The following is a 23759-nucleotide window of genomic DNA, read 5'->3' as shown; positions in this document are numbered from 1 at the left end:
TTATTCACAAATGTTTATATACAGTAGGAACAGGGAGCAAGTAAATGCTTACAAGTGAAATACATGGGATTACTTTTTCAGTGACTACAGGGCAAAATCAACCCAGTCAGAATAAAACACTGTTAATTAATTTGCATTTGAACTTAATTTCTCCTTAAATCTACAAAATAACACAGGCATTTACATTTACACAAGAAAGATATGTGCAAGATATGTATAAGTTTACTAGCAGTTGCTAAACAACTGCTAACAGTGGTGAAAACAGCAGCACTATCAACATAAAAGTTCAGGACATGCTCAAAAACTTGCCTGAATATTGTCTACAGTCTTTGGACAGAAGTAACTTATTGACTCATATCAGACTGACAGCTGAGGTAAACATGCTGAATTTATTATTGCCGAGCACAGATGAAGTATTTGAATAATATCACCACTTATAATTTGTGTTATTTTAACCTTTTTACATCCGAGTCACCTCAAACATGTTAAAATAAAGTGTTTCCAAAAATGATTTTCTACACAAACAGTAACAGAAACAACAGATATTAAGATTTTCTATTCTTTTAAGAGATTTTAAAGCAATTTTTAAGTACAGATGATTTTACTGTTTGTCTGAGCAGCTGAGTGTTAAAAATCTTTGTGCTTATTAATACTGGATGTTTCAGATTTGCTCCACACAGTAAAAGCAGAAACCTGATGACCCAATCCAACATCTCTAAGGGAACACTGACCAAAAGCATGAGGTCTCTGGATATCACCACAGACATTTTTGTGAATCTGTAGGGATGGGTATTGATAAGATTTTCACGATTCCGATTCCATTTTCGATTCTGTTTAACGATTCGATTCTTTATCGATTCTCTTATCGATTCTTTTTTTTTTTTTTTTTTTTAAAGGAGAACACTAAGGTCGATTAGCTTAGAACTTTGTTTTATATCTTCTCTTTGAACAAGATAGAAATTTAGGAGTAACATGGCCTTACAAACCCAACAGTGAGATCTTAAGAGATCCACAGCCTATGGCTCTTCAATGGGGTGTCACAGGGTCCCCAGGAAAAAAAATTGTGAATGTAAAATAATAAAATAAATATTCTTCTGCAGCAACAACAAAGTATAACATAAATTATTCTGTAGCAATTACACAAGAATATCCAGTAATGTCCCTGCCTACAATTAAACACCTTCACTTACCGAAAATCGGGGGCATCTGCTGTGGCAAATGGGTGCAAGCCTTTGACCACAAACTTAGTCACTGCTCGGTGACATTCGTCTATCCTGGCCTGAAAGGAGACGCTACCGGTAGACTGCAGCGAGAACTGCCAGCATCTGAGCCAGCCAGACTCTGTCTGTCTCTCTCATCATGGTCACCTAAATGCACAGTAATGGCAGGTTTTGTAATAAGGCAGATCGCGCTAACATAATATGCACTGTTAGCTGATTATTTACCTGCCGCATTAACGGGAGAGGACGGGCAAACGTTACCGCTGCTGCTGGGTTGAAATTCACGAGTCCGGAGCGGAATTAAAAACACGACATTCATTTAAGGTTATCGCGTGTTTTGTGAGCAAATGCTTTTGCATATTCGTAGTGTTTCCTCCCTTAAATGAAGGAAACACTACTGTCGTGTTTTTAATTCCGCTCCGGACTCGTGAATTTCAACCCAGCAGCAGCGGTAACGTTTGCCCGTCCTCTCCCGTTAATGCGGCAGGTAAATAATCAACTAACAGTGCATATTATGTTAGCGCGATCTGCTAGCTCCGGGACGTCGGGCTAGCGATTTTGCGAGCCCTGTACTTTGCAAGTATTGCAAGTTGCCCTGTCGTCATCCGTTCTCGTAAAGTATGACCAAACTTTTGAGCGTTTGACCCGCTTAGGCGCCATGTTTCCTGCCAGGCAAATGACGCGCCGCAACGTGGTGACGTCATTCGGGGCGACTGGAATCGATAAGGGAATCGTTTGCAAAAGTGGCAAACAATTCCAAGGAATTGAAACACTGGGAACCGGTTCTCAACAAGAACCGGTTTTCGATACCCATCCCTATGAAGCTGTGTTGCCTGCTGTCTTTGAATGTTGTGTTTGACTTTTTATGAATTTAATGAAATTAGATTTTTTTTAGTCCTCAGTGCAAGAAAGTCCTGGGTTTGAATCCAGTTTGAGGCCTTTCTATGTGGACTTTGCATGTTCTTCCTGTGTCTGTGTGGTGTACTCCAACCTCTTCCCACAGGCCAAAACATGCATGGGGGTTAGGTTAATGGGTGATCTTGAAGCTATGCAACACAGCTATTGTAGTTATTATAGTATATATTTTATTTCTGTTTAGCTTCAGTAAGTTTCAAGACTGTTCTTGTTTCAATTTATTGTTTATTGTTTGAAAATGTTTAGTTTTAGTTCAGTTTTATTACTTTTATATATATTTCTTTAATTTTCGTTGTATTTAGTGTCAACCAAATGTCAATGTCAACCAAACCGAAAACCAGTGCAGGTATTACAATAGAAACGTTTCACTTTTTTAAAACAGTTGACCCACTTGTCTCGTAGATGTCCAGTGTCTCAAACACATCCATCAATACCATGTCATTGTAATAAGATTTTTACCAAACTAACAAATACTAAAACTAAGGCTATTTCCTCTATAAACTGATTTGTATTTCAAATTAGTTCATTAATTCATTTCTGTTGTTTGTTGTTTTTATTTATTTAACTAAAATATTCATATCTAGTTTTAGTTTTTACTTTAGTTTTAGTTGAGTGGAATAACCTTAGGAACCTGTTCAGGGTGTACTCTGCCTCTCGCCTGACAACTGGGAAAGGCTCCAGCAACCCTGGATTGGATAAGCAGAAGAAAATGGATGGTTTGAGATTTTTAAGTATTAATTCCTCCCAGGGGTATTAAGGTTTTAATTGTGAGGATCTAAACCAAATGGCCAGCACTTTGTCCAAAAATGTTTTGGTGTCTTTTCCCCCCCTTTTGTCATATTTGTTCATTATTTGTAGACCCTAGTTATACAGAAAATTAGATACAGCAGTAGAACTACAATGTTACAGATTTTAATTTTAGAGCTACTGGGAGGAATGAGAGAAATGAAGATGGGCTCATCCAGACCTGAAGATGCATTTATCTCTGTTCCCTGTCAATATAATCCAATAGGAAGGTTGTAACTCTATAGTGTTCTCCAAATACTTTGAAATCGTAATAAACATTGCATGAGAAGAGAAAAAAAGCCCCAAATTATAATTTGTAAATTCATTGTGTTTGGTAGCACCTAATCCCTTTAATTTCCAACTGTGAACTCCCAAGTCAGGATTTACTGATCATGCTGGAAACTAGAAGAAGAATCCTAAATGCTCCTACGTGACCTTTTTTAAGCTGCTGGGGGATTCTCATGATGCATTGAGTATTTTTTCTTCAGTCAGCTTTCTCACTCACTATGTGTTAACAGACCTCTCTGCATTGAATCGTACCTGTTATTAATCTCTGTCTCTCTTCCACAGCAGGTCGTTATCCTGTCTTCCTTCTCTCACCCCAACCGGTCGCAGCAGATGGCTGCACCTCCCTGAGCCTGGATCTGCCGGAGGTTTCTTCCTGTTAAAAGGGAGTTTTTCCTTCCCACTGTTGCCAAGGTGCTTGCTCATAGGGGGTCATATGATTGTTGGGTTTTTCTCTGTATGTATTATTGTAGGGTCTTACAATATAACGAGCCTTGAGGCCACTGTTGTTGTGATTTGGTGCTATATAAATAAAATTGAAAATGGAATAGTAATAATTAAGAATTTAAAAAAAAAAAGTGTTCATCATCCAACATTGTTTCACGCCTTTATTATTCGTACACGGCCAGCATGTGGCAGCATATAATAAAACCTATGGTGATATTTTCAATCTAAGAATCTTAATGTAGTTTGGCAACTTTTCCTAATGTTAGTGGCTCCATAATATAGTTCTTTTTCTGTTTGCCTAAGAAGTGAAAGAACCCTGGTTTGATCCTGATTAGCAGCACAAATTACTAATACAGGTCCTTCTCAAAAAAATTAGCATATTGTGATAAAGTTCATTATTTCCTGTAATGTACTGATAAACATTAGACGTACATATATTTTAGATTCATTACACACAACTGAAGTAGTTCAAGCCTTTCATTGTTTTAATATTGATGATTTTGGCATACATAACTCATGAAAACCCAAAATTCCTATCTCAAAAAATTAGCATATCATGAAAAGGTTCTCCAAACGAGCTATTAACCTAACCATCTGAATCAACGAAGTAACTCTAAACACCTGCAAAAGATTCCTGAGGCTTTTAAAAACTCCCAGCCTGGTTCATTACTCAAAACCTTAATCATGGGTAAGACTGCCGACCTGACTGCTGTCCAGAAGGCCATCATTGACACCCTAAAGCAAGAGGGTAAGACACAGAAAGAAATTTCTGAACGAATAGGCTGTTCCCAGAGTGCTGTATCAAGGCACCTCAGTGGGAAGTCTGTGGGAAGGAAAAAGTGTGGCAGAAAACGCTGCACAACGAGAAGAGGTGACCGGACCCTGAGGAAGATTGTGGAGAAGAACCGATTCCAGACCTTGGGGGACCTGCAGAAGAAGTGGACTGAGTCTGGAGTAGAAACATCCAGAGCCACCGTGTACAGGCGTGTGCAGGAAATGGGCTACAGGTGCCGCATTCCCCAGGTCAAGCCACTTTTGAACCAGAAACAGCAGCAGAAGCGCCTGACCTGGGCTACAGAGAAGCAGCACTGGACTGTTGCTCAGTGGTCCAAAGTACTTTTTTCGGATGAAAGCAACTTTTGCATGTCATTCGGAAATCAAGGTGCCAGAGTCTGGAGGAAGACTGGGGAGAGGGAAATGCCAAAATGCCTGAAGTCCAGTGTCAAGTACCCACAGTCAGTGATGGTCTGGGGTGCCATGTCAGCTGCTGGTGTTGGTCCACTGTGTTTTATCAAGGGCAGGGTCAATGCAGCTAGCTATCAGGAGATTTTGGAGCACTTCATGCTTCCATCTGCTGAAAAGCTTTATGGAGATGAAGATTTCATTTTTCAGCACGACCTGGCACCTGCTCACAGTGCCAAAACCACTGTAAATGATTTACTGACCATGTTATTACTGTGCTCAATTGGCCTGCCAACTCTCCTGACCTGAACCCCATAGAGAATCTGTGGGATATTGTGAAGAGAAAGTTGAGAGACGCAAGACCCAACACTCTGGAAGAGCTTAAGGCCGCTATCGAAGCATCCTGGGTCTCCATAACACCTCAGCAGTGCCACAGGCTGATTGCCTCCATGCCACGCCGCATTGAAGCAGTCATTTCTGCAAAAGGATTCCCGACCAAGTATTGAGTGCATAACTGAACATAATTATTTGAAGGTTGACTTTTTTTGTATTAAAAACACTTTTCTTTTATTGGTCGGATGAAATATGCTAATTTTTTGAGATAGGAATTCTGGGTTTTCATGAGTTATGTATGCCAAAATCATCAATATTAAAACAATGAAAGGCTTGAACTACTTCAGTTGTGTGTAATGAATCTAAAATATATGAAAGTCTAATGTTTATCAGTACATTACAGGAAATAATGAACTTTATCACAATATGCTAATATGCCACTCCCATCTGCGCTGCACAAACACCTCCTCTTCCTGCCTTTCTCAGTTCTCCGTTCTGCTTTCCCCTGCACCCGCTTTAGTCATGTTGGATTTACATTTCCTTGAGCCACACAGTTCCAGTTTGTTTTTAACCGTATCTGTTTGTGGACGTTGCTTTTTGCTCGATTTCTTTCTTCCCGCCTGTTTCCTGTTTGTGTCTCGCTGTTTACTTCACATCTCCCTCAGCAGCCTTTTCCTGCGTTACTTCTAACAAAAGGTGAGCAGTTTGAACTTTTAATCTGAATTTAATATCAGTGTCTCTGATTATATATGCATTAAAGAAGAAGCTGGTCACAAATGTCTAATCTGTAAAGCAGCACTGTCTGGTTAAATTTTGCATTTTATATTTCAGTTTCATTTCTTGGTCATGGATGATTTCGTAAGAAACAAACTGCTTGAATGGGGGCTAAGTAAGTGGGTGGAGAAATTTAAAGGTAAAGTATTTACGTGAATCCGTGATTGGTATAGATATTGATTCTGATGTGATCTGTTAACTGTAAAACAGCTCATAGAACTGTGCTGATTGCTTTTTCACTCATTTAACAAGAATTTCTGAAGCAAGTTGAGAATAAACTTTATCTCTTCAACTTTATTTTTAATTACAGATGAACAAATCGATGCTGAAAGTCTGTGTGAGCTTGATGATCGAGAAATTGAGAATTTGATCACAAAAGCTGGACCAAGAGTGAAATTCAAGAAGAACCTCAAGCTGTTAAAGGTAATTAAGTTTTTTTTAAAACAATTATTGCTATTTTAGTGAACAGCAGTGAATTTTTGTTAGAATTATCCGGATATTAAAAAAGTTACTTGCAGTAATATTATATAATGTAATTTTTGTTAACTCTTTACTAAGATGGATTTACAATGTTTTTACTGTTGTAGGAAGAACAAAAGACAAATCAAGAAACAGTCATTTCTTTTCAAGTAAGTTACAAACTATTTTGTTGCTTTGAGATTTAGTATCTATACGAGAAATACAGTTTTTAATACATGTTTAAGTGCTCAGTATTATATTCAGCTTTGCACTTTTTATCTGCAGGGTAAACAGGAGCATGAAGAAGCAGCTGGTTTGGTTCAGGTAAGGTTTTTACTGAATTTCAGACATATTAGCCAACTGCCTGAGACAAAGTAAAGCTCCATTCTGTTGCCTATGGGGTTACATACTGATTCAGTATTAATCTTAGTAGTTGACATAAACGGATGTCGTTACTGCTGACGTAAATTACAATTTTATATATATTTATATATAAATATATATTTATATATATTTATGCTTAGCCAGCAGTTTTAAATTTCTCTCAGTGTCGCCTGTTCTGGTCGTCTTTGCTGGTGTCTCTAGGTTCACATGTGTCAGAACAGAATCACCAATTACCAGAGTTTGATCCCCGGCGGGTGTGTCACCAAGTGGGGAAAAACAGTTAGATACATGAACAGGTCGGTGGTGTACCGGGGGCTTCTGTTTAAGACTATGCTTCCTCCTCATCATCACCCAGTCATCTTGTTTCCCCGGCTGCTCGGGACAGTCTGCCAGAGGGAGCTAACCTTTGGCTGGACAGGCTACGGGGGCCTGGCTAGCTATGGGATTTTTAAGGGTGCGAAGCCAAGTCTCCAATTCTGTGGTCCTGGCCTCCAGAGCTCCAAATAGGGTACATTTAATGCAAGTATCATTATTGCTAAAGGAGGCCGAGGAGTAACTAAACATCTGACACAGAAAGTGCTGGAGGGACAGGTGAAGAGGCCATGCTGCTAATGAGTTGGCTAAGGCCAAGCTAAGCTAGTGAATCCCTGAAGACACAGTGAGTGAATACTGTGATTATAATTAGTGAGTGAATACACAGAGAGTGGTTGAAGATTACACCTTGAAGTAAGTTATACGTTTTTAATTAAATTGGCTATGCAGATAAGCTACACAAAAATACCACTGTGTGTTGGAACCTCAGAGAGTGAACACCAAGTGACCCACTGGTGTTTGACAGTGTCTCACTGGCAGTAATTATTTGTGGAGTAGTTTTATTAATTTTTAACTAACATAGATTTGAATTGTTTTTATTGTGGCAGGAAAAACGAAACTCAAATCAGGAAACAGTCATTTCTTCGGTCGGTTTAAAACTGTTTTTTCCTTCAGATTTAATGTCCATATGACAAATACAATTTTAATACATTTTTAAGAGCTCAATATTCTACACGGCTTTGTACTTTTTATCAACAGTGTGAACAGGAGCATGAAGAAGCAGCTGGTCTGGTTCAGGTAAGGGTTATACTGAATTTCAGACATTTAGGCCAACTACCTGAGACAAAGTAAAGCTCCATTCTCTGGTCTACAGAGACTGACCACTCTCTACAGAAACCAATAAATGACTGAATCTAAAAACTTAATTCATAGGGGATTGGAGAATATACATTTTGCCCTAGCTAGGGGGTTTGCCAACTGTCTCTGTAGGTCTTTGGGACTGGGACTTAATAGAATTGTCTCACAGATGTTTACTAAGAAGAAGGTAATTTATAATGTATTCTTCATCAGTCTCCTGGTTGAAAACATAACTGCATGTAAGTTTGTTGATTGTAAAACTTGTATGTTAGTGTCCTTTAAATGCTGTTAAAGAGCAATGCCAATGCAAATAGTGATAATTTCCTGTATAACTCATATTCATCCTCAGGTCTTGCCATCCACAAGTGATACAGGTGAGACACATGCATCGTATTTATTGCATCTCATATTAGTCTTTGTTTTAAAGACACCAATAGTTTTTGCAATCTACATAACTTTCCTAAGAATAAATTACAATGCTGAGAGAAACACATTTTTTGTTCTTATTTTTTGTTGTTTTTATCCAATCAGGAAAGAGAAAATCAGACCTTCAAAGTGACCCCAGCAGGTTGCAGTCACCAGCTAAGCGACAGCGTTTGTCAATGCCAGGATTTGAAGGTATTTATGTTTCTTTCTAAACAGTGTCACAGTTTAAGCAACCATAGGGTTAAATTTCTGTGCAGCACAATTTGTCCAACATGCCAGTTTCATCTTTGATGCTAGAAATTACTTTTTCTTTGGCCTGTTGTCAAAATTTAACAGTCACATGATGCATGGTATAGTAAGTTTGATTGGTAAGTGGTCACATTATGGTCCTGATATACTCTAATTCACACAGGTTTGCTCTTTTTTTTTTAAACATGAGATTTTACATTTTCTGGTTATTCTAGTCTATAAATCATTTTAAATAGTTCTTTCCTTTCTTTGTCCACAGAATCAATCATACTGTCTGATGTGAAAAGCATCATGACATTTGTACATGAAAGACTAAATGACCAAGACAAACTCAGTGCTTTCTTGAAGTGAGTATTAATTTTTTTTCATATTCTCTGATGTATGGGCCTGGTTCCACTCCTGATCATGTGACAGTTTCACAAACAGATCAAAGAGAGATTGTTTTTAAAGAAAGCAAAAATGCAGAAAATGGCTGTAAAACATCCTCAGAAGCTGTGAGTTATGTGTAATTTAGACACACACAGAAGATGGTTATGGGCTCAAATTGTGGTCATAAATATTTTGTACTTGTAAATCAGGATTTGTATGTGTAAAAAAAATTTGTGCGTGTGTAAAAAAGATTTGTGTGTGGACTTAGCCAAAAAATACATATGAAACTCTGCACTCAACTTTCAAGTTACAAGTACAAATTTTGACCCTATTTTTCTTCCTTTCATCTGATTGGCCAATGTCATGTCAATCACAAATTTAACTATCCAATCAGAGAACAGATGGGTTTGGCTATTGGAGGGGTGCTTTATGGAGCTTCAGGTCCTTGAAGGGAATAAATGCCCTTTTACATGCCAGCCCAGCGTTTTCCTTCATCACCAGGAAGGAAAACAGTCTGTGGTGGTCCAAGTTTGGTGATTTTTCTGCCACAAGTTTATGTGCTTAATACAGGGACCTCCAGAGCCTTTTCAACAGCGCTGCGGACCTCGGGGGCAGCATTGTGGAAATGACAGTCTTCACTAGTGGGGATAGTTACAAAGCTTTCTTCGTTATGAATTAGCGATACATGTTTTTATTGAACATTTGAAGAACCAGCGAAAAAAAACAAACTCTTGTAGAGGACATAAAGTCAGAGATAGAAACAACAAGGAGCAGGTGCATCTAGTACAGGTAGAGCTGCTGCAAAAACCCACAGAGCTCAGCAGCCAGCGCAACAAATTCTGGATCCTTGGCTTTTAGTTAGCAGTTAGCATTAGCAGCACATGCTGCGTCTGATGTGAAAGGACCTTTATGCTGCGCACTGTCACTACTCGATCCGTACCGGAAACCCGATCGGTACCCCGCATGCGCGAAAGGTGTCTACTTCCGGTCGAAGCGTTTTACGATAGTTACGGGTCAGAGTATCTGTTAAGATGTTAAGAATAATAAGTATCTCTTAAAATGTTTCCAATAATGAAACATTTCAATATAATGTAGACAAAAACGAAAAATAAAAAGATAGTTACGGATCAGGACTCCCCGATCCTTACTGCGCATGTGCAAAGTCGGACCATACAAATCGCGTCTACCCGATCCGTACCACGCATGTGCAGGGGTTTTCTTCTTCTTCTGTTCGTTTAATGGCAGTTTACTCCCCAGTGTACGAGGATACTGCCACCTGCTGACCGAGCGAATGAACCCTATTATAAACTGAATTACCGTCATTTCAAATGCGTGTTAAATTTGATTTAGCGATAGTCCAGTGTGTTTAGGCTTGTCTGTGTGGAGAGGATTGATTGGAATAGTGATGATGATTTCCACTATCACTGTCAATTGTCAGTAAACACTTCATCTGGCTGATGAATCTACACGTGAGATATTACAAAGTCTGTATTATTAAGTCTGTAATTAGGCGCCATTCTTCTTATTTTACGGCGCTGTTATTCATTCGGGGAATGCTCTCTGTTGAGGAGAAAAGCATGAATTTATTTGTATACGGGGGTATCCATTATTTAAATGTCCCGGTAGTCGAAAAGGAGGCAGAGCTGTTGAGAAATGCTAGGAGCTAACTGGGCGCTAACCGTATCATTCAAATATATTGAATGTCGCAATGCTGGCAAAGACAGGAAGTGATGTAAGATTTGCGCATGCAGGGTACCGATCGGGTTTCCGGTACGGATCGGGTAGTGACACGCACTGTGACTCACAGCAATGCTCCCGGGTCAGCCCTGGCTTTGTGTTAAACTAATCCTAAAGTAATAATGGTATTTCTAACCACTGATATACCACAACTGTACTTTCAACAGCTACTGAAAGTTAGGGGACCTAGCTTCTGTCCGATATTTATATAGAGATCCTCCAGCTTCAAACTGTATTATCCTTCAAGGACCTGCAGTTCAAAAAAGCCCCCCTCCGATAGCCAAACCCATCTGTTCTCTGACTGGATAGTTAAATTTGTGATTGACATGACATTGACCAATCAGATGAAAGGAAGAAAAATAGGGTCAAAATTCGTACTTGTAACTTGAAAGTTGAGTGCAGTGTTTCACACGTACTTTTTGGCTAAGTCCACACACAAATCTTTTTTACACACGAACAAATTTTTTTTTACACATACAAATCCTGATTTACAAGTACAAAACTGATTTACACATACAAAATATTTATGACCACGATTTGAGCCCATAGATGGGCAAAAATAAGCTGTATATTTACATCACGACAATTAAAATGATTCAGTCCATACACACTTTATGGATGTCACACTATTTACACCAAGATACAGTCACAGGAATGAGTAACTACATCGATGAGGATTTAGAATCACCAATTAACCTAAACGCGTTAATTGCACGTCTTTGGACTGTTGGAGAAAGCCGGAATACCTGGAGAGAACCGAGGCAAACATGGAGATAACACGTAAACTCAAAACAAAAAGTCCCCCAGCCAGATGGTGGTGTGAGACAACTATGCCAAACATCATGCCACCGTGCTGCCTGTACATGAACCCTTTAGGTTCAGTATTCATCAATTTGTTTCTTGTGTCAGATTGTATAATGTGTTGGTTCTTTGTCTAGTTATTATTAAGTTATACTGCCGACATACAGCAGTACAAATATAGATGATGAAATAATTTAGTAGTAAAATAAAACTACATACAGTAAACAATTAGTGGAACAAGTGTATAAAACTGAAATATGTAGTAATAATTCATTGAATAATCACTACCATGATTATAACTCTCTTTTAAACTCTCACTTTTAAAGCATGCTTAAAAATGTTTTCATGACTGAATCAGTTAACCCATGTTTAAAATCTTGTTCAACAGGAAAAAGATCAGTGATTTGGAGACAGACAAGAGGGAGCTGGTTGGTGTCTTTGGTAAAACTGGGGCTGGAAAGAGCTCTTTGATAAATGCCATCATCAAAGAGAAGAATCTTTTACCCTCAGGAAGTGTCAATGCCTGCACCTCAGTCATGATCAAAGTGGAAGCTAACAGAGATAGCTTAAAGTATGAGGCAGAAATTGAGTTCATCACAAAGGAGGTAAAATGAGTTATCAAAGTTTGATTTTTACTTAAACCTATAACACGTGTTACACTGCAGTTCTTGGAGCTTAAGGCTTGGTACATACCTCAATAAATGGCTTGTCATCTATTTTTGTAGGAGTGGAAAGAAGAGTTGTGGTCATTTCGTCAGCTTCTTGGCAATAATAAAAATCAGGACAAGGAAGACGATGATTATCATGATGCTGTTGAAAAGCTGTCAGCACTGTATGGAGAAGACTGGAGAAGGTCCTTTGAAAATCCCATGGATCGCAAATATTTCAAAGAAATTCCAGAATTTCTCCAATCCAGGCGGAAGATTTTGACATGTGAATCAGTAAGACAAAAACTCTGATATTACTACTTGTAAGGAGTTTTCCTGTAATTCAACTCAGATTGGAATAAATGACACTCAGACAGGTTTTACAAATTAACGTGCACGGGAGAGAACTGGACAGGCGCCGTTCCTTCGCTTGACCTCAGTTGCTCTCGTCCGCTCTCCCGTAACACTGCTCTTTTATTGTGGTTACATGAATATGCATAGGTTCATTAACATATGACATCTTATAGGTATACATGTGTACAAAGAATACCCTGTGTGTGTGTGTGTGTGTGTGTGGTCATAAAATGACTTCCTAACCCTGCTGGCCTGGAAGTCCAGCAGTTCATCTAAACAAAATGCACTTAGCCTAAAAACAGACATAGAGACGTTTATGCTACCATAAAACAATAAGACAAGGTACGACCTCTCCCATGCTCCCAGGATGTGGGTGTGAAAGCCAGAGTGCTCTGGAATGCACACAAAGCTTGCACAACGTAACTTCTCTAATAAAAAGAGCAAACACATCTATAAAACCTTAAACAAAATGTACTTCTAAACATAAACATAATAAAATCTTTCAACACTACTATAACAGACAGTCATGATAGACTACACACTGGGGATGCTGGGAAGGACACACAGGTGAAACTAGGACAACCTGGACACAAAAGGGAACTGACCAAATTATTAGATTATGCTGAGATCCCATAATGACATTTAGATGATCACATATCCAGAAAAAAAATCTCTTGTAATAACTGTGGTTAACAGATCCCAAGACTGGTCCATTATGTAGAGCAGTGTTTCCCAACCACTCTGAGAAATGATCAGGTGTGCCGTGGAAGACAACTACCTGCTCTAATTAAATGGGTTACCAACTGCTAGTAATACAGAAGAAGAAGAAGAAATTACACAATTGTCATGCTGTGAGTGAGACGAAGCAGCACGTAATAACAACAGATAAATATTTGAAAAGAAAAAGTAGTAAATCTGACCTGGGTCCTGGAGAAAATTCCGACCCAGATGAAAGCCCCAGCATGAGTAGTGGTAGAAAGAAAGCTAAAAAGGTATATTGGAGACAAACCGAGCCAATTCCGCTATACCCGGTGCGTGGAAAAATTATCAATATGGTTTTTGGACATTTTTGTTTGGTGGTGTGCCGTGTGATTTTTCTAATGTGAAAAATGTGCTGTGGCTCCAAAAGGTTGGGAAACACTGATGCAGAGCATGATTTATTCATTTTTTACATCGCAGTACCTCTTCACACAACAGTGATCAGTTCCTTGTTTTGACCTACTTACCCTTTTTAAATCGCTCTGTAGAAATTCACTGCTGAGCAAAGTCAACAAAGATTAAATCAAAGTGGCCATAAACTTTAGTAAATCAGTGTCTGACAGTCGGTTGTGTCAGGAATGGCATAACGTGGTGTAAAACCCTGACAGTCAAAACATGCCAAGTTATCCGCTGTAGTGATCCCTTGCAAATAAGGGAGCCAACATAAAGTATATTATAATTGTCTCAAAGTGGTGGACAACTGTACAAAATACACAGATCAAGTAGTTTCTGCTAATAGTAATACACTAAGAGTGTACTTAGTGTGATTTAAATAGAGAATAAAAAATTTAAAAAAAAATCATAAAAATTATTTTCATTTTCGTTTTGAATAATAATTAGGCACATTCTTGAAAAAATCAAATGGTTGATTGTTCTAAAAAGGATTTCACATGACCTGATTTTTTATGTCACTGACTTTTTAATGGTTTTTGTAAAGCACTATCTGCGAGGACTGAAATTAGACTGCACTGTTTTACTTTTAATATTTATTGCAGGTTAATGAACTCTCTGCAAAATGTGTCAAGTACACAAGAAGTGAGTCAAAACAAGGAGAAGGTAATGAAGGAAAAACATGGTTTTGGCCACTAGTGAAGTGTGTGACTGTCAGGGTGCCAACCAATCCTTTTCTCCAGCATGTCACACTTGTGGACCTTCCTGGAAATGGTGACTGTAACAAGAGCAGAGATCAGATGTGGAAAGGGGTAATTCACATTTACTGTTCTTTGCTTATACTGTGTTGTCTGTAAACAGTCATCTTTCTATTAAGCACTGAGACATGTTATTCTCCTTTCAGATAGTTGGAGATTGTTCTACTGTGTGGATTGTGACTGAAATTAATCGAGCAGCATCAGAGAAAGCAGCCTGGGGGATCCTGGAAAGTGTCAGTAGTCTGATTGGAAATGGTGGCGAATGTCAGCAAATTCACTTTATCTGCACCAAGTCTGATCTTCTTGATGATTCAGATGATCTGTAAGTAAATTTTAAATGCTGATCAACTACAGGGTGTTTCCATGTAAGATCAATCCAGGCTAGACAAAGAATGAAGCACAGGGTTGAGCCTTTGTTGTAATTAATACAGAACATTTGGTTTAAAAGGAGTCTCAGAGGCAGATACAATTTTATAAAGTTTTGTGAGGATGGTGGACTGAGTAATAAACAGAGAGGGAGGGGAACAGCGGAGAGTGGGAAAGGCAGGGGAATTATTTTGTTCTGGAGGGACAGCAAGAGAGAAGAGGGTGCGCAATAACAGGAGAGCAGGAGAAAAAAGAGATGCAAATGACATCATGGCAGCTTTAATGTATGTTGCACATAATCTATGAGATTATAGGAAATCATGTATATCCTGGTCCTTACAGTCGAGTAATTCAACTATTTTACACTGTAAAGCAAAAGTGCCATTACACTGTCCTTCAGCAACAAAGTTAAAGTAGTTGCTGTGACAAAAAAACATTTGTATGTAAGCATGTCAGCGTGTGGTGACGTCGCTATCCAAATAAAACATGCTGGCCTTTCTCCGAGTGCTTTAAGTATAAATGGTACCAATCTCCCATATTTGCGAGTTTGTTTGTTTTTTAAACTGTCAAAATAAACAAATAAAGTCATTAACCCTTTAAGACATACCATAGAACCAAGTCCGCCAGAGCTTATCTTTATATTTTTACAATATAGTGCCATTTTTGGGAGCATTTCAAGTTGCTATACATCAATACAACCGTTATAGCCCAAATTTTAATAATATGTATGCATTAAGTCCATAGAAGCTACATAAATTGCAAGAAAGTACAATAAAGAACAAAAAAATTGAAAATCGCTTTTGTTTTTTTTCCATATATTTCTTGTTAATTTAAGAGGTTTATCCCTCAAAACTGTAAATACAAGAAGTTGCACAAAATAGTTTCCAACAACAGTTAAATTTATTTTGAGTGTCTTCATAGTTTTATTTTTGAGACACACCAATTTTTATATACAGTAGGAAAAACGAAAATAAATATTATAATCCAAATTTGCAAAAAAACACCATGTGCATCAAAATAAACTATTTCCAGCAGTTCAATTTGAGTTCTAAGCATCCCAGAAACTATTCAGAAAAGCATAAAGTCAAACACGACTTTTAAAAACACCAGTATAGGCTTATGAGGCCCCGAAGGTAAAAAACTACATTTTCTGTGAAACGACGTCACTTCCGGTTTCGGGCAAGTAATGGCGGACGTCCATTCCACGTCGGAAGTGTTTTGAATAGCTGATCGGATTGGCAAATCGTGTTTCTGGAATATTATGTTTTTGTTGCTGCAAGTGCTTTTTATGCAGTTTTTTCAAAGCTATATGTGGAAGGAAACCATGACCCAGGGCAAGCTGATGGCATAAGATGTAAGTACAACTCCTCCGGTTTCATATGAAAAAAAACAAACATTGTGTTAGCCTATGTGGTTCCGGTTCTACAGGGATTTAAAAATAGTTACGCAAAACGGAGAGTGCCCGCTCCGACCAGTTTTAAAGGGTTAAACAAATAAAGTCATATAATCATAAATGACCGGACCTGCAAGGTGGACAACTGAAGCCTAATAGGTTTATTTATAATGAAACAAATATATAAAATGAACTGGTGAATTAGTGGAGAGCACCACCCTAAGGTGGTGTTCTGGGAGAGAATACTCAATGACTGGCAGGGAGGAAACAAAATCAAATGTTTGAGAGAAATTGGGAGTTGTTCTTACTCGATTTAGAAGCACGGCTGAGACGGAGTCTGTAGTGAACAGGTAAGTATTTTGGTGTGAGGCTCTGACAACCCAGGTTAGCAAGTAGGAGTATGAGAGGATATTAACCAGACTACACATTTAAAAATAGAATGCAACAAACTGGAGGACCAGCACCATCAGGCAGAGAAACATTGCCACAGCCAGTCTTTAAATACAATCTACGTGTTAACAATGAGTTGCAGGTGTGCAACAGTCAGGGAAAGCTCTGCTTGGTCAGAAGGGGGATTTTACACATTTCGCCAAAAAGGCCAAGAATAAAACAAAACCACCCAGCCTGCCCCAGATTAATGATGGTGATGATAATAGTGATGTTGGTAACAGTACATATATGCACATTTCTTGTAGTTCATCAGCTGATATCCATGATCAGATAATTAAAAGAAACATTCAAGCCAAGGATGGAGTAAGGAAAGAATTCAACAAGCGAAGCAAGATTAATGTGAGTTTTATAGGCTGACAGAAAATAATACAGACTCTCCACAGTTGCAAGGATGCTTTAAAATGAAATCATTTTTCTTCAGACACACTTCACTGATGACAGTTTCAAAGTGTTCACCGTGAGCTCCAAAGAGTTCCTAAAAGGGAAGCATTTAAGTCCAGAAGAAACTGGTAGGTGAAGTCTTGATGCACATGATGTTTTAGTTTGCTGTGACTGAAAGAGGAATTATGTAATTTGAATTAAAGTATGTAATGTCAAACTGTGGCACTGAAATTTCTTCTCAACAGAAATAACCAAACTTCAGGGATTTTTGCAAGATCTGAATGACTGTCACTCTGAGACAGTAAACTATGTGAATGGAGCTTATGGGATTCTGTCTTTGATTGAAGGTGCCAGGTGCAGAAAAGAGGTGAGGTCAAGTTATCTATGTGGAACAATATTTTAATGACAAATTTAAAAATTCAAATGTTTCCATAACTCTGACACTTAACAAAATTTTAGTTATCAAGATTTCTTGAACGGCACTGAGTGACAACATTTCAAAATGATAAATAAAAATAAAAAGTTGTATTTATGTTATTACTGCTTTTATAAAAAAATAAATATACTGTTTTAATTTCAGGGTGCTGGAAAAGCAGATGATGTATGCAAAGTTCTTGAGAAAAACATGAAAGAACAACTTGATCAAGTGAAAAAAGCAGTTGAAGAAGCGATCAAGGATTTTGAACAATGTCTTACAGAAGGGGTTAAAAATTCCAAAAGCTCTGAAGAAAAACTGAAATCCTTTTTGGACCGTGATGTACATATCTGAATTATAATTAACATCAGAGCAACAGATTTTGCACTTTATACGAGCATGTGTTTAGAATTGTTTTCCTGATTTGTTTCAGAAACAGCCTAGTTTTTTCAAGACACTAGAGGCGGTGGTTAGGAAAGACGGCATCCACAAAACAAAAAAAGGGGAACACATAAATCTCAACACAGTATTAGCTTCATGCTTGACTGACAGCATTGATGAAAAATTCAGAAAGACCTTCCCGTAAGAATAAACAAATTTTAAACTGTATCATATTAGACTATACTTAAAATGATTAAAACAAACTTGTCAATACTGCCATCATGAAACATTTTTTTCAGAAATGATGTTAAAGGTGGATCTTTCAATGGAGTCATCAGTAGATTTTCACTTGACACAAATTCGCTGATTCAAAAATACCAAGATTTCAAACTGCAGCTGATATTTCTCCAGACAGAGGTACGACATAAAACTATCCAGTTTGTCAGTCCATTATAGCAGAACTGACCTATTCACTCTTCAAATAGTAAGTTTGTTTATTAACTGATCCATGTTTCATGCTTTTAAGGAGGATAAAATTAAGGCAAAACTCAACAAAATAATCCTAAAGGGGAAGAAAATAATCTACAACAGTCTAACAGAGACAATTGAGAAAAACATGAAAAAGTGCTATGAAGGTAAGAAGATGGTCAACTTGTCACTATATTAAATCACAATTGTACATAAAAAAAATGTTTTGACAACGTTCATTTTCTTCTTGTAGATGCACGAAAAATTTCAGGAAAAGATGCACTGAAAAAAATGAGGAAGACTATTGAGACACATGTATCCTTAAATAGGAACATGTGTGAGGACGCAAAAAAGACCATTTTGGAGAAGATGAATATATTGATGGTTTGTCAAATTATAACATATAATGAGACCAAGTTGTGTTTTTTCTATATTTGAGTGCTTTTGCTCAGTCTGAACATTCTCTAAACATTAGTGAGGCTGCTGTTAACATTTGTATTTTTCAGCATTCCAAAGATTTAGTCTGCAATGATGAGCTGAATGGAGAGCTTAAAGTATAAACTGGCCACAAGAACTCTAAACAAACATCTTCTCATTAATTCAGATGTTTCAGTTGTTTTGAACCTCAATATTTGACTCTGTGAAAAGTAATAAAAGCTCTGATGTTTAATTAGACGATCATCTGCAAGGAACTGAAGGAAACCATGGACCACTCCATTAAACTCTCACTCAATGCATCAGCTTTGAGTGAGAATCTCCCAGGTAAAGAAAATATAGGCTATGAAAGTAAATCATGTATGTTGAACAATGCCAAACACATGTTTTTATTTATTTGTTTGTTTTTCAGATGTTTCAAAGCATCTTGAAACTGTGCAGCAACATTACAATGAAGGTAAGTGTAGTCAAGAGGGAGAAGTGACATCACAGTACCCAGGTAAATATTTAAATGTTATTTCATGTCACAGGATTATTATTAATAACCGTTTTCTACTAAATTACTTTAACAGTTTCTATGAATTGTCAAAGAAATGGGGTACAATCTGATGACAATCCTAAGCACCTAAATATACAGTAACTTTTAATTTTTTAGTGTTTAATGTCACAAGGGCGGAACAGACTCAGGTGCAGACCAGCTGAATTCAGAATGAAAGTCACAGGTTTTATTTACAATAACACCAGGTGAAATTTTATACATGTGGGGGTAGGGATTTTCAGAGGTCCAGGGAAGGAAGGGAAGCAGGTCCAAAACACACACTCCACTCCTTCGTCCTCTTCAGACACTCACACTCTGCTCCACTTCACTGTACTTTGCCAGACTTCTGGGAAATAGGTCAGGAAACAGGAACAGCTCCAGGGAATCTATTTCCAAGAAATCACAATCAGAACAGGCTACAGAATCACACAGCCAGGGCTTTGCTAACTGAGGTTACTCAACAATCCATCAAAGAGTATGTCTGTGTAGGTTCTCAGTCATCCAGGTCATCATAGTCTAAGGAGCTTGGAAAGAAAAGCTACTGGATTTCTTTAAGTTGCTTGAAGACGTTTCACCCCTCATCTGAGAAGCTTCTTCAGTTCTAAGGTCAAATGGTGGAGTGTCCCAGATTTAAGCCCTGTGGGAGTGTCCCCCCCAAGAGGGGCAAAGGACCCCCTGATGATCCTCTACCTAATCACACGAGCCAAGGTGTGAAGACGGGTGTAAGTCACAATCAGCCAAGGTTTCGGGTGAGCTCATTGTGAAACCTAGCCCCACCCTATCATGTGATTTCCTGAGGTTACAAGGCCCAGGATGTGAGTGGGCGTTAAGGCGTCTGGGAAGGGATCTCAAAACTGGATTATAGATGGCGACAGTTGGTGTCCCAGATGCCTTAACCCACACTCACAGAGGTGAAACGTCTTCAAGCAACTTAAAGAAGTCTAGACGCTTTTCTTTCCAAGCTCCTTAGACTCAAGCGAAGAATTCCACTGAACCACCATCTCAAATAGTGGCTTAGGCAATCAGGCATTCAGAGAGATTTGTGGTAGGTGGGTGATTACACCAGGTGCATGGGCCAAGGGCAGGAGCCCAGCTGAGCTCCGGCCAGGCAGACAGAGGAGGAACAGGGGAGAAAGAGAGAGACAAAAACCAACATGTAGCCTGCATACTAGGGCTACGTCCACACTAATGTGTTTTTGTTTGAAAACACATAGATTTCTCTCCGTTTTGGCCTCCTGTCCACACTGAGACGACGTTTTCGCTCAAGGAAAACGATCTCGAAAACGCATACATTTGAAAACGGTGCTTTTGCGTTACAGTGTGGACAGCGAAAACGGAGACTTTTTGAAAACGATGATTGGTCATATGATGCAGTCATGTGACCACTTACACTAAGCTAGCGGAGGGCATTATACAGCAGTTGTCTTGTTTGCTCTCAATTTTGACAGCCCTATTAAAGATTAATATCAGTTTGTACATGCTTCAGATAGCTTTTCTTCAAATTCTTTAATTCTCACTTTTTGTAATTTTGTACTTTTGTGTTACTTGCAGCAACAACTCCACCTCATTGTTAGTCCATTTAAAAAACTTGGTGCTTTTCCTCAACATTTTGCCGCGACGTTTCAACAAGCCGGAAAGTAAATAAACGGCAGACAGAAATGAGGCAGGTTGAATCGTCTTGCGTTTCACGCATGAGCAGTACTGGAACGTAAGCGTTTTTGGCCATTTCAATGTGGATGCACAACAAGATCAGAAATCGCCATGCTAAATTACATATGGCCATTTAAGAGCTGTCCTTTTCTATTTTCATCATCTCAGCTAAAAAAAACAAACAAAAAACAACAACAACAAAAAAAACAGCTGGTTCTTATCTAACATTGTGCCAGGTAATTTTATGCACCAGTGCCCTAAAAAACCAGATTTCTCTCTGATAAAACGTTTGATTCTTACATTGGATGAGAGTTTTAAAGTGTTAAAGTATGACACCACATACTTTATCTACTTTAAAAGAAGTTTACTTGCAGCTGCTAAACAACTGCTAACAGTGGTGAAAACAGCAGCACTACCAACATAAACGTTCAGGACATGCTCAAAAACTTCCCTGAATATTGTCCACAGTCTTTGGACAGAAGTAACTTATCGACTCATATCAGACTGACAGCTGAGGTAAACATGCTGAATTTGTTATTGCTGAGCACAGATGAAGTATTTGAATAATATCACCACTTATAATTTGCGTTATTTTACCCTTTTTACATCCGAGTCACCTCAAACATGTTAAAATAAAGTGTTTCCAAAAAAGATTTTCTACACAAACAGTAACAGAAACAACAGATATTAAGATTTTTTATTCTAGGGTGAGGAGCTTTCAAGACATTTTAAAGCACATTTTAAGTACTGACACTTGTACTGTTTGCCTGAGCAGCTGAGTGTTAAAAATCTTTGTGCTTGTTATTACTGGATGTTTCAGATTTGCTCCACACACAGTAACAGCAGAAACCTGATGACCCACTCAACATCTCTGAGGGAACACTGACCAAAAGCATGAGGTCTCTGGATATCACCACAGACATTTTTGTCAAGTTGTGTTGCCTGCTGTCTTTGAATGTTGTGTTTGACTTTTAATGAATTTGATGAAATTAGATTTTTTAGTCCTCACTGCAAGAATGTCCTGGGTTTGAATCCAGTTTGAGGCCTTTCTGTGTGGACTTTGCATGTTCTTGCTGTGTCTGTGTGGGTGCCCTCCTGGTACTCCAACTTCTTCCCACAGGCCAAAAACATGCATTGGGGTTACAGTGGGTTAAAAAAAGTATTTAGTCAGCCACCAAGTTCTCCCACTTAAAGAGATGAGAGAGGCCTGTAAGTTTCAACTGTGAGACATAAAATGAGAAAAAGAATCCAGAAAATTACGTTGTCTTATTTTTATAGAATTTATTTGCAAATTATAGTGGAAAATAAGTATTTGGTTAATAACAAAAGTTCATCTCAATACTTCGTTTTGTACCCTTTGTTGGCAATGACAGAGGTCAAACGTTGTCTCTTAGTCTTCACAAGGTTTTCACACACTGTTGCTGGTATTTTGGCCCATTCCTCCATTCACATCTCCTCTAGAGCAGTGATGTTTTGGGGCTGTCGCTGGGCAACAAAGATTCAAAGATTTTCTATGGGGTTGCGATCTGGAGACTGGCAAGGCCATTCCAATGCTTCTTACGAAGTCACTCCTTCATTACCCGGGCGGTGTGTTTGGGATCATTGTCATGCTGAAAGACCCAGCCACGTTTCATCTTCAATGCCATTGCTGATGGAAGGAGGTTTTCACTCAAAATCTCACGATACTTAGAGACAACGTTTGACCTCTGTCATTGCCAAGAAAGGGTACAAAACTAAAAAAAAAAATACATGGCCCCATTCATTCTTTCCTTTACATGGATCAGTCGTCCTGGTCCCTTTGCAGAAAAACAGCCCCAAAGCATGATGTTTTCACCCCCTTGCTTCACAGTAGGTATGGTGTTCTTTGGATGCAACTCAGCATTCTTTCTCCTCCAAACACGACAAGTAGAGTTTTTACCAAAAAGTTCTATTTTGGTTTCATCTGACCATATGACATTCTCCCAATCCTCTTCTAGATTGGGAGAATGTCATTCACTGGGCCCCCCCCTGTGGTTTTGGGATTTTTGCTCACTGTTCTTGTGATCATTTTGACCCCACGGGAGATTATCAGTGGTCTTGTATGTCTTCCATTTTCTAGTAATTGCTCCCACAGTTGATTTCATCACACCAAGCTGTTTACCTATTGCAGATTCAGTCTTCCCAGCCTGGTGCAGGTCTACAATTATGTTTCTGGTGTCCTTGGACAGCTCTTTTGTCTTGGCCATAGTAGAGTTTGGAGTGTGACTGTTTGAGGTTGTGGGCAGGTGTCTTTTATACAGGTAAACGACTTCAAACAGGTGCATTAATTAATACAGGTAATGAATGGACAGAGGAGCCTCTTACAGAAGTTGTTACAGGTCTGTGAGAACCAGAAATCTTGCTTGTTTGTAGGTGACCAAATACTTATTTTCCACCATAATTTGCAAATAAATTATTTAAAAATCAGACAGCGTGATTTTCTGGATTTGTTTTTCTCATTTTGTCTTTCATAGTTGAGGTATACCTATGATGAAAATTACAGGCCTCTCTCATCTTTTTTAAGTGGGGGAACTTGCACAGTTGGTTGCTGACTAAATACTTTTTTGCCTCACTGTAGGTTAATTGGTGATCTTGAATACGGAAGTGTATGTAAGTAAGAATGATTGTGTTTCACTGTTAGCTTTACGACAAAATTATTATAGTTTTGTATTTTGTAATTCATTTTTATTTTATTTCATTTTGACTTTTTGTTTTTATTTCTGTGTAGTTTCAGTAAGTTCCAAGACTGTTCTTGTTTCAATTATTTTTTATTGTTTGAAAATGTTTAGTTTTAGTTCAGTTTTATTAGTTTTATAATT

The 23759-nt window shown here is 38.3% G+C and overlaps 1 protein-coding gene across 1 annotated transcript; it reads left to right on the top strand.

Moving 5' to 3' along the window:
• Positions 1-5719: 5719 nt before the first annotated feature.
• LOC134625417 (nuclear GTPase SLIP-GC-like) lies at positions 5720-22089 on the top strand. The gene is made up of 24 exons (XM_063470639.1): positions 5720-5864; positions 6000-6081; positions 6253-6365; positions 6530-6571; positions 6687-6725; positions 7857-7895; positions 8305-8329; positions 8487-8573; positions 8890-8977; positions 11926-12142; positions 12263-12478; positions 14293-14499; positions 14592-14767; positions 16900-16993; positions 17076-17163; positions 17281-17402; positions 17616-17792; positions 17884-18032; positions 18131-18248; positions 18358-18466; positions 18553-18683; positions 18974-19061; positions 19147-19191; positions 21743-22089. The coding sequence occupies exons 2-24, from the start codon at positions 6015-6017 to the stop codon at positions 21760-21762; spliced, it is 2457 nt and encodes an 818-aa protein (XP_063326709.1). The 5' UTR covers positions 5720-5864; positions 6000-6014; the 3' UTR covers positions 21763-22089.
• Positions 22090-23759: the final 1670 nt, after the last annotated feature.

The sequence above is a fragment of the Pelmatolapia mariae genome, linkage group LG4 (genome assembly GCF_036321145.2).
Source record: "Pelmatolapia mariae isolate MD_Pm_ZW linkage group LG4, Pm_UMD_F_2, whole genome shotgun sequence".
Classification (NCBI taxonomy): domain Eukaryota; kingdom Metazoa; phylum Chordata; class Actinopteri; order Cichliformes; family Cichlidae; genus Pelmatolapia; species Pelmatolapia mariae.
The sequence above is the reverse complement of the archived record's forward strand: the minus strand, read 5'-3'. Positions and strand labels throughout refer to the sequence as shown.